We start from the raw sequence: 12,329 nt of genomic DNA, 5'->3' as shown, positions 1-12,329 counted from the left end.
CTATATGCCAGGCTCTATGCCAGATATTATATAGTGACATAATTTTTGAATTTGAGAGTAGGCTTCTCTTGCCATATAAATGAATGTGATCTCTGAGTGTCAACATTCCCCATTCTTACTAGGGATAATTTAAACAATCTTCCAATCATTGTATTTAATAGTAGTCCTTGGTTTGTGATGACATCTGCATTTCTTCATCCACTTTGTGAGTATTTAATCAGGAAGATTGAATTGAGGGTTGCCATAATGTATTTGCCACAAAAATCTTTTGCATCCAGCCATGCAGCTTCTTTATTATGTTACTGTGACTCTTTTGAATTTATGCTTTCAAAATGCAGATGAATTTGTTTGCATTTTGAACTTTAATCTTGCTCTGGATAGTTGAAAAATATCAATAATTAAGCTGCTGTTGAGATATATGGATGGAGGAATAAAATAGATCAGGATTTTGAAAACAATGGTACATTTTTGTCACACAGAATCCTTTTTAAACAGCACTATTTCTCACATTCCACCCGGTGAAAAAATAAATATGAATACACGTTTAATTTTGAGGGAGGGTTGAAAATTTATTTTTATTTCTGGCTGTTGGAAGGGCAACTTGGCAGGTGAATTCTTTCAGAAATATTTATTGTGAGGTTGAGGACTAAAAACTGTGGCCTCCAAGATCAGGTGGCAGGGTGTAATATAATGGTAACTTTCAGAATTAGTGGGAAATTTTGAAAAATGTGCATGTCCTGTTCTCCTTGCTTTCTCTTCTGGCCCAAGATAGATGTCAGCGTACTAATTGGACTGAATGGTGGTGCTGTAGTGAAGAGGACCGACACATTGTTTTAGGGGGGAAAAGCCTCTTTATGTGATTCAGTTAGACCTTTGCCTCATTTCATTCTGCAATGGAAACTACTCTACTCGTAGTAGTATACTGGTAGTAGACAGAAGACCATTGTCCACTGTCAGGCTTTGTAGCTGGGTTTTTTAAGGTATGATTAGGACTTGGCAGACAGAGGGTGCATTAATTGAGGCACAGAGGTGCAGGGGGGCAAGGAGGGAGGAACCATGTGCGCAGACGCAGATAGCACACTTCCAGAAATTTAGAATGGGAGCTGGCAGATGGCAGTGGTGGAGGTAGGGGTGGTTAAATGTGGTAGGAGAGAGGTAACAATGATGGGGAAAGTTGTACACATTTGGGGTCATTGTTTTTATTGGATTCTCGGTTTTAAACCTTATATTTCACAAGGCATTCATTGAGCTTTGATAAATGTCCCAAACCTTGAGAATTGAAAACTACTAATGTGCTTCATATGGCCCATTCATTACTGCCATACAAAAAAGCCTTTGCATGTGTTTGTATATGCATTACTGAAACTTTGCTTTAAAAAAAATCAATATTGCTTTATAATTTTAAAACAATGTGGGGTTTTTTTTGTTTGTTTTGCTTTGCCTAGAATATATCATGTTTTCTGATTCCTACATTTAGTGGAACATTATAAATATTTAAAGTATCTGGTCATTTATTTTACCTTGTCACCATATGTTTGAGGGAAACTGGGTCTTGGTGTATTGTGGTTTCTAGCATTAGTGTAAACCTTATGCTAAGAACATTTGTCTCGATAGTAACAACTGTACTTTTCATTTTGGTGAGAAGAAAGAGCAAAATTATCCATTAATGACAATCTCTATAAGATCCCACTAAATGACCTTTTTTCCTTCTATTTTTATGTCCTTATAATCACTGATATAAATGAAATAAATGAAAAAGTAGATATAAATGTCATCTCTAAAAAAATCACATTCATACAGTCAGTATAGCATGATGGTGAAGTAGGCCCCAGGGCCAAACTAACTGATTCCCGCTTTCCCACCTTCCCTTGCTTGTCCCTTGACCCATGTATACCTTTGTTTCCCATCTGTAAATTGGGGCTAAGATCAGTTCCTGTATCACTAGGATTAATTATAGTAATACTTCTGTTGTCTGGCACATGATAAATATAATTTGTTATTCATACATAAAGTTATATTTAAATGTCCCAAATCACGCAAGGTTAAAACTACTATTTTAGTAGGTAATTTAGTACTTATATAGTATTATTCATTTATAAATAATTCAGTGAAGACATTTTTATGTGTCCTAAACCTGTCTCTGTGTCATCTCCTTGCCTCTGGTTCATGTTAATCCTGATAGAGTCATGCTGCCTGGGCTCAGCTACCTAAACATTTGCCACTTGTGAACACCCAAGGGCTGAAGTAAAAATTATGCCTGAGTCCTGAAAACCAACACAATCCTTTTCACCCCTGGATGTTCACTGGAATCACCTGGCTGGATATAAATTCCACTAATTCACATTTCTGTGATAGTTTTAAAAAAAACCTGATGTATAAATGTCACCTTCATTGATCACTTTCGTAATAGAGTAAATGAAACAAAAACCCATACAAGAGGGTTAAAATAACTACATATTTAAGTATTTATCAGCATTCCCAGAACATCTAGTTGTACATAAAAGATTCTTGAGCTAAAATCAAAGCTATGTAATCTAGTCACTACAGCCATTTTGCTGAGATTTTCAGGCCAGCAGTTTGAATAAGTCAATAAATTAATTTTGGGTTTTATCAGTGTGATTTTAGTTACTAAATGGCATGCATTTGAAAGTAAAAAGTGCATTAAATATTCAGTTTCTCTAATTCATACCAGTAGCCCTCCCTTAAATCACATATATAGGTTTTATTGACAACTTAAATCATGTGATTGTATTTTGGGTGTATAACATGCTAATTGAACATCACTGGGAATTCTTTTGTAATCTATAAATTCACATTAATATTTTACCTCCTTTCATTAGTTGTATTTCTTATTTGAGAATTGCATATAAACAAGTAATTACGAAGTCTAGGAAATGGGGCCTGAGAACCAATCTTAGTAATTTTTCATCGTAAGTCCCTAGGATTTATGAAGTCTATACTTTTACATATTTATTAGTATAGCATCTAGCATATGATTATGTTTTATAAGTATTTTATACATTTTATAATGCATTTCCATAAAGCCCAAGAAACACTATTTAGGCTATCAAATATAGGCTGAAATTAATGAAAACATATACCATTTTGACATTTATAAATTTGTGTAGAAAACCAAGATTTCAGGGGCGCCTGGGTGGCTCAGTTGGTTGGGCGACTGCCTTCGGCTCAGGTCATGATCCTGGAGTCCCGGGATCGAGTCCCGCATCGGGCTCCCTGCTCAGCGGGGGGTCTGCTTCTCCCTCTGCCCTCTTCCCTCTCCTGCTCTGTCTCTCATTCTCTCTCTCTCAAATAAATAAATAAAATCTTTAAAAAAAAAAAAAAAGAAAACCAAGATTTCAGAAAATGCTCTTCATATTTATTCCTAAATTCCTTAACTCAGGATATCCTTCCTTATAAATATTGTGTGACATAATAAAGTATTATGGATAAAGACTGCCAAGTAAGCAATCCTTGCTATTGTCAATCTAGTTGTCTGTTGGTTTAGACTGGTACTGTCCAATATGGCAGCCACTAGCTGCATGTAGTTATTTAGTTGTAAATTTAAGTTATTATAATTAGGTATGGGTAAAAATTCAGTTTCTCATTTACTAGCCATATTTCAAGTGCACAGTAGCCACACATGGCTAGTGGCTATCATATTGGATAACACAGATATACAACATTTACATCATTGTAAGATCTATTGGGCAGTACTGGTTAGAGGATAAATGCCTTGCTACAGTCCAGCAGAATCTCTGTAAAGCAGACTCTGTTTGCAGTGATTTCCTTCATGTTCACAGACACATGTTCACACAGCAGGGTATGGGGTGAGAAGGAGATCATCAGTAAAATTATCTTATTCCCTAAGATGTTTTTTACTGCAGCTACAACCCAAATCCAAGTAGCTTATACCATTGCTTCTTCAAGTGTGGTCCATGGACCAGCAGCATTGGCATGCCCTGGGCATTTGTTAGAAATGAAGACTCTCAGGTCCCTCCCCAGGCTTACAATGTAGGACATATTCCCCACCTGATTTGTATGCACATTAAAGTTTGGGAAGCACTAGTTAAAACCATAAGGATGTCATTATCTTATATTACACTAAATCCATGGGTGGGATATCTCTAGGTTAAGTATATGACTCCATTGTGCCATCAAAATCCCAGGTTCTTTCATTTTTTATTGGAATAAAATGAACATACAGTGTTCTATGAGTTTCAGGTATAGAATAAAAAGATTCAACAATTCTCTACATTCAGTGCTCATTAAGCTAAAGTGCATTCTTAATCCCCTTCACCTCTTTCACCCATCCCCCCACCCACCTCCCCTCGGGCAACCACCAGATTTGATTTCTGCATTTAAGAGTCTCTTTTTTATTTATCTCTTTTTTCCCTTTGTTGGTTTGTTCTGTGTCTTAAGTCAGTATATGAGTGAAATCATGTGATATTTGTCTTTCTCTGACTGGCTTATTTCACTTAGCATGATACCCTCTAGGTCCTTTCAGTTTATTGGTTTTGCTAGCCTCCCTCTGTCTTCAGCCAATTTTACAACTGGAAGTTGGCTGCAGCAGTTCCCAATGTCATATCCTGGCATGCTTCTGCCTCTGGATTTTGTCAGGACTGTCTCCTGTCTGGCATTAGTTTATTCTAGTTCCACTGTCCTCCTCTCTCTATTGCCTGTCATGTATTTATGTTTCACTTTCCTTTTGCTTTTATAGCCCTTTCTAAATGACCACTTGAAAACCATAAAATGAAACCAAGAGAAATGCATACTCTTTTTTTGCCTATGGGTGATTTTTATTTTAGGAATTTGACAAATTTCCCTAATTTATTTGCACCTTTAGAATGTTGGTTGGAAATGTAGAATTTCTTTCTTTCATTTCAATAGTATTCTTATTTCGTTTTATTTTAAATATTTTATTTATTAGAGAGAGAGTGCACGAGCACAGAAGGAGAGTGAGAGGGAGAAGCAGACTCCCTGCTGAGCAGGGAACCTGATGTGGGGCTCAGTCCCAGGACCTTGGGATCATGACCTGAGCTGAAAGCAGATGCTTAACCGACTGAGCCACCCAGGCGCCCCTCAATAATATTTTTAATTTAACAATATGAAATTGTCATTTTCATGGAATGAAGACTCGTGTATCAGCAATTTCATATGACCCAACCTAACACATCATCTGATCCATAAAGAAGGAAGATAAGTCAAAGTTAAGAGCATGGATTTGGGTGACAGATAATTTAGCATTTAGATAGTGTCTTAACTTGTCACTGGGACACCTTGGGCCAATTCTTTAACCTTCCCCAAATCCATTGTCCTCAGAAATAAAGTAACAGTGGTATTATCTACCTTAGTAAGTGATAATGAAGACCAAATGTAATTATTCAGTGTTTTTCAAACACAAGTCAGTCATGTTCCACCTTCACAATTCCTTCCATATCTGCATTTTTTTATCATTACATATTTAATACTTTTCCTTAAAATAATTATCTTTACTTAGTCTCATCCTAAGCTGTATGATTTTATATATGTATTAAAATCATATATAGACTCACTATATATATGTATGTATACAGACATACACGTATGCATATTGCTTGGCCACATAAATGCTAAGCATATTAAAATAATTTCATAAGTTTTTCCCTGTGCCACAAAAATCATTCTGTGAACCATAAATGTGACATATCATCATTTAGGATCCACTGAAATAGTGCATTTTATGCTTCCTAATAAGATTAGCCCACAAAAAGTGTTGAATGCATGTTAGCCAAAATGGTTAAAAATGAATTTTAAATGATATTTTAACCCAAGGGTTAGTTATCACCCCCAACTTTCTAAAGTTACCCCTTCTTCGACCACATTTAGAAAAGGGGCATTTGTATTGTACAGGCTTTTAAACAGACCTTCTGATAGCAGTGCCTCCTCATGGTTGCTTCTTCCGCTGTTCAGGCATTGCCATGAGCCACTATTCACTTCCCTGCTGCTCACTCTGAGTAACTCTGGCCTGTAATTCACCTGCGTATATCGATGCTCTTTGCAGGCCTTAGTGAGCAAAGGAAGCACAGCACCTTTTACTACCTGTTAACTCCTTTCGTAAAACACCTATGCAGAAAGCCATAAGTAAACTACTGACCAGACATTACTGAGTGATTAGAGTATCTAAAGTAACAACATTGGAAAAGCAAAAACATTATTGAACATTATATTAAAAATAATTGTTCTTAAAGTCCAAAGGAAAGCCATACAGAGTTGAGCTTTTCACACATATTCCCCCACATGGACATCCTAATCAACCCGAGTTTCCAGCAAAGGTATGGGAGTCAGTGAATATTTGTTGAATGAAATGTCTGTCTAAAAGTTACAAAAAGGAAATAAATAATATTTTAAAATGAAATTCCGTATTGATTCTAACAAATGTGTGTTATAGTTGAAACATTTCTTCAAGGGTGAATAACAATGTGGGATTCTTTTCTTCAGTTTTTGAAAGGTGAAATTTTTAGCTTACTGGAGTGACAAACCGGACAGGAAAAACAACAAAAATAAGGAATGATACTGTAGCTAATTCTCATGAAATCTTATTATCATCAGGTCAGTTCTCAAGGGGTAGACCGAACCAATAAAGTGAATGATTTATGCACCTTGTAATGTGAGGATGGTATTCTTTGAGAGGCTTAAACAAGCAACTTTGAGTTTTTGCTTTATTGGATGCTTCCTCATCAGTGTTGCTTCCCATAAAAAGATGTCTACTTTTTGTGTTTGATAAATTAAACCTCATTCCCATAGGCTTTTGATTGCAGGGTGCCTCAGGGAACATGTGTCTGTGAAAGGTAAAAGGCCAGTAAATGGTGTAGTCCAGATTATATTAAACACTTAATTATGTGTGTATTCTGTGTTTTTAAATGTGCTGATTAATGGAAACTTCTGGTGAAGATTTTATAAATCAGAATAGTAAATACCTAGTTCTAATTATGTCTTCCTTATCAGCATTCATTATACTATGATTTCCATGAATGCTTCCAACATGTCTTCCCAAAGAATATTTACCTCAAAATAAGTATTAACACTTCTCATTTGAGTCTCAAATTTTTGTTGAGTGACTGAAATAACCTCAAGTTTAATTTTCATCTTCACCATGAAGTTGTGTGATTGATAGGCAACATATTGTCCCATGTCCCTGATGCTGGAAATGTAATTGAGAAGGTAAGAAGTTGGTTTTAGGGCATATAGTCAGGCTTTAAATTCATTACCCAACCCACTGTTGTTTACATCTTTGTAAACATTACATCTCTTTCACTTACTATTTCTGTATAACAAATGACCCCAAAATTTCATGGCTTAACACAATAATTTATTATTATATCATGATTCTGTAGATCAGAAATATGGGCAGGGCTCATCTAGATTGTTGTTCTACAATTGTAATATGGCTGAGGTCACTCTTTGAGCTGCATTCAGCAGGAAGCTCAACTTTTAAGACAGCATTTTATCCTCTAGAGCCACTCAACATGGTCTCTCATCGTTCCATAGTGTAGCCTGGTCTTCTTACAGTGTGGTATCTAGGTTCTAAGAGACAATATAAATGCTTCCTTGTTCTCTTACAGCATTTATACTTGGGACTCTCATAGTGTCACTTCTGCATATTCTACTGGTCAAGACAAATCAGAAGGCTGGTCCATATTCATTAAAATGGGAAATAGACTCTTGGGAAGAGTGGCAAAAAATTTGTGGCCATCTTTAATCACCATACATATTAAAGTAATGGAGATATAAATGAATGATTGCCAGGATATGCTATTAGTTCAGTTATCAGATATGGGTTACACTTTTAGTGTAAGTTCACATTTAGTTAGCTATGTGAAACTTCCTAAAAATTGGAATGTATGAACTATAATTCGGAGAAAGAATAACTTCAGAGGTGATTGATCATGGGCTTTGCTTCCCTTATTTCTTAATGTTTAATAGATGCCAAACAATGTGAACATGCCATAAATTACATAAATGTCAACAGTTTTATCTTGCAGGTTTAATAATAGTAAGTAAAGTTGTTTTGATAGAGGTAATAATAGACATCTTTCGAAATTTCAGTTTACATAAAGTTCTAATGGGTCTCCAGAATCAGCAACTGAAAGAGTTAAATGATTGGCTAACCAAAACAGAAGAGAGAATAAGGAAAATGGAGAAAGAGCCCCTTGGACCTGATATTGAAGACCTAAAACACCAAGTACAACAACATAAGGTTAGTATATTTTATGCTATTTGCTTTCTACTGGAGAACAAACTCCATGTACATATGTGTATTACATACACACATACATACATACATACATATATCATGGTTTACAGAGAAGAAAGAATTAAAGCTTCAATTAAGAAGAGTTTGAAAGTCTTTCTTACCTAATATTTTTTGGAATGCTTGTTTTTTCAAATACGGCATACCTTGGCTTTTCATATTTGAAAAAAAAAATCAAACGTATTCCTGGATGAGAACAATGCTAGATATGTGATTTATTAAAGTTTTGGTTTCTTAGAAGAGGGACTCTGTAGGGATTACTTGCAATGCAAATTTAACTCATAAGACAAGATTTTTTACATGTTTTTACCTTCAATTCATAGTCTTAGAACAGGCCAAGCTTGATTAAAATGAACACCTGTAACATTGCTTTTCTATAAAATACAGAATTCATCGTTTATAATATTTCCATCTTTTTTCAGTTTATTTATACATTTACAAATTATGCTCTTTGGTTGCCAGAAGGCATTTGTTGTTTCTGTGATTAGAATTTCTAAAGGAATATTTCTTTTTTTTTCCTTCAGCATCCATGTTTTAAATATTAATTGACATATAACGTTGTGTAAGTTTTAGGTATATAACATAATGATTTGAAATTTGTATACACTGAAAAATGATCAGCAAAATAAGTCTAGTTACCATTTGTTACCATACAGAGTTACCACACAATTTTTTTTTTTTTTTTTTTTTTTTTTGTGATGAGAACTTTTAAGATTGACTCTCCTGGCAACTTACAAATATGCACTACAATATTATTGACTGTAGTACTGTGCAATATGTTACATCCAGGTGGCCTACTGTTTTCTAACTGGAAGTTTGTACTTCGTGACTTCCTTCAGCCACTTGGCCCACCCCATAACCCACCTCCCCTCTGGCATCCACCATTCAGTTCTCTGCATCTATAAGTTTTGTTTTGTTCATTTGTTTCTTTGAGCAAATACCCAGAAATGGAATTGCTGGATCATATAGTAGTTCTATTTTTAATTTTTTGAGAAACCGTCACACTGTTTTCCAGAGTGGTTGACCAGTTTACTTTCCTACCAACAGTGCACAAGCGCTCTCTCTTTCCTCTACATCCTCACCAACATTTCTTATTCCATATCTTTTTGATAATAGGCATTCTAACAAATGTGAAGTGATAGCTTGTTATGGTTTTGATTTGCATTTCCCTGTTGATGAGTGATACTGAGCATATTTTCATGTGCCTGTTGGCCATCTGGATGTCTTCTTTGGAAAAATGTCTGTTCAGATCCTTTGCCTATTTTAAAATCTGATTGTGTTTTTGTTGTTGGGTTGTATAAGTTCTTTATATATTTTGGATATTAACTCCTTATTGGGTATATGATTTGCAAATATTTTCTCCCATTCTGTAGGTTGTCTTTTCATTTTGTTGATGGTTTCCTTTTCTGTGCAGAAGCTTTCTACTTTGATGTAGTCCTACTTGTTTATTTTTGCTTTTATTACCTTTGCTTTTAGAGTCAAAATAAAAAAAAAAATCACCAAGACTGCTGTCATGGAGCTTACCACCTAGGTATTCTTCTAGGAATTTCATGGTTTCAGGTCGTACATCAAGTCTTAATCTGTTTTGAGTTAATTTTTGTGTATGGTATAAGACAGTAGTCCAGTTTCATTCTTTTAATGTGGTCCTGCCATTTTCTCAACACCATTTATTGAAAAGAGTTGTCCTTTCCTCCATTGTATATTCTTGCCTCCTTTGTTGTAAATTAATTGAATACATATGCACGGGTTTATTTCTGGGATTTTTATTATATTCCATTAATGTTGTCTCTGTTTTTTTAATGCCAAAACATACCATTTTGATTACCATAGCTTTGTAATATAGTTTGAAACCAGGGAGAGTCATGCCTCCAGCTTTGTTCTTCTTTATCATCATTGCTTTGGCTATTTGAGGTCTTTTGTGGCTCTATATAAATTTTAGAATTGTTTGTTCTAGTTCTGTGAAAAATGCCATTGGAATTTAGATGGGGATTGCATCGAATCTGTAGATTGCTTTAGGCAATATGGACATTTTAATATTAGTTCTTCCAATCCATGAGCATGAAATACCTCTCGATTTATTTATGTCTTCTTCAATTTGTTTCATTAGTATCTTAGTAGTTTTTAATGTACAGATCTTTTACCTTCTAGGTTAAATTTATCCCTAGTTCTTTATTCTTTCTGAAGCAATTGTAAATTGGGTTGTTTTTTTAATTTCTCTTTCTGATAGTTGTAAATGTATATAAATGATTTCTGTATATTGTTTTTGTACCTTGCAACTTCACTGAATTTATTAGTTCTAATAGTTTTTGGTGGTGTCTTCAGGATCTTCCATGGATAAAGTCATGTTGCCTGCAAATAGTGACAGTTATTTCTGATCAGGAGTTTTGAAGGTGCTTCATTCTAATAACCATTATAAAATTAGCTCTGGGTTTTATTGTAGGAACAAGAGCTTGCTCAGTCCATAAAGAAACACACATACATACATACATACATACATACATACATACACAGAGTAACCTTCATAATTGGTTCAGGTTAGGCTTGCCAGATTTAGGAAATAAAAATACAAGAAGCTTAGTTAAATTTAAATTTCAGATAAGCAACAAATACTGTTTTTAGTGGAAGTATGTCTCAAACTACTCATTGTTTATCTGAAATTCAGATCTTAGTTGGCATCCTGGATTTGATCTGACAACTCTATTTAGGATTCTGTGGTTCTTGGATTTGTGGCTTTGAAAGGGATTATCTGCTCCCTCAACTCATTTCTCCTAAATGTGCATCTTACTCAACTTTATTTTCTTTTTATAATATTTTGTCAGAGCTAGTTTCATACTCTGTGCAGATGCAAGATACTGTTCTTTCTAAGTCCCAGAGTTCTTTTCTTATTTAATGAGCTTCTGGCTCAATGACAAATGGCCCTGCTTTTGATGCCCCCACAGCTGTCCTTTGGCCATAGCAGTTTACAATCAAGCAGTTTAGGGAGAGCTCTAGCTATGGTCATCTCCATCCACTACACTATTGGGGGAAAAATAAAATGTCAATTGTATTCTAATTTTCATGTGGAAGTTGTGATGCAAAGATGCTAATTTGGTCATGTAGATTTTAACTGAACATCTGATAGAGAAGTTAGATCCAGTGCTAGACCTCAAACAGGATCACATATATTCATGTGTGGATCACACGCTCCCTTGGCCTGCACTGGAAATTGCATGCAGACAGTTTCTGTATACACTAATGGCTTCTCTGTATCTGAGGACATTTGCTGCCACAGCAGAGTCTCAGCCAGTTTGAGGGTGGGAAGGAAGCAGTTAGTGCTGCCACACCTGTCATCAGTTAGCCAACAAGGAATGGGAGATGCTAGATAAATCCCCTAGAATCCTTGCCCCATGGTGAGACAATTCCAAGATGTTTCTTAATTCCCATAGTCTCTCAAAGGTTTCCCAGCAACACTGAGCTGCAGGTGTCCATGAGGTAAACTGTCTCACATTCCCACTCTCATAATGCCTCCGGAGATCATTTCCCAAATAAACTCGTTGCACCTGAATCCTTGGCTCAAGGTCTGTTTGGACAGGAACTCAACCCAAGACAACCTTCTTGCCCTGGAAGCCAGAGTACTCTTCAGCTTTGCCACTAACTAAATGTGTAATTTTCAGAAATTACTTAATTCTCATGTTGTCCACATTTTCCCATTGGAAATAATGTCAATTTTAATGTTTCCATTAGTTTTAGAATGTGAAGCTTTTCAGGAAAGGGCAAGACTAAGGCTGGTAACACTGAAAATCAGAGGGAATGATGTTGGCACTGGATGCCTGGAGTATGAGAAGGAAGCCAGGAAGCCAGGACTCCAAAAGGGAAGTGGCAGAATAATGTGAGGCTAGCCATGAGTGTGAATGACTTAGGGCTACTGCAAGGAAACGTGTCAGCTTGAAACCCTGAATAGACCCTTCATTCAGCATAGACAGGCCATCTAGAATCTTCATATTCTGACAGTTACCTGAAATGTTTTGCACTTTACTCTGGAAGATATAGAGTGAATGGA

General features: G+C 35.6%; 1 protein-coding gene across 8 annotated transcripts in view; it reads left to right on the top strand.

Moving 5' to 3' along the window:
- Window positions 1-12,329, top strand: part of DMD (dystrophin) — a 2,113,108-nt gene that overhangs the window by 610,095 nt on the left and 1,490,684 nt on the right. For all 8 annotated transcript variants that reach the window (XM_064573900.1, XM_064573902.1, XM_064573903.1 and 5 more), the window contains one exon: window positions 8,086-8,236. In XM_064573900.1, coding sequence (XP_064429970.1) covers window positions 8,086-8,236 — 151 coding nt within the window. The remainder of the gene's footprint in view (window positions 1-8,085; window positions 8,237-12,329) is intronic.

This window comes from Mirounga angustirostris, unplaced genomic scaffold (assembly GCF_029215605.1).
Source record: "Mirounga angustirostris isolate CCGP_5_RB_7025 unplaced genomic scaffold, mMirAng1.0.hap1 SCAF_11, whole genome shotgun sequence".
NCBI classification, from domain to species: Eukaryota; Metazoa; Chordata; class Mammalia; order Carnivora; family Phocidae; genus Mirounga; species Mirounga angustirostris.
The sequence above is the reverse complement of the archived record's forward strand: the minus strand, read 5'-3'. Positions and strand labels throughout refer to the sequence as shown.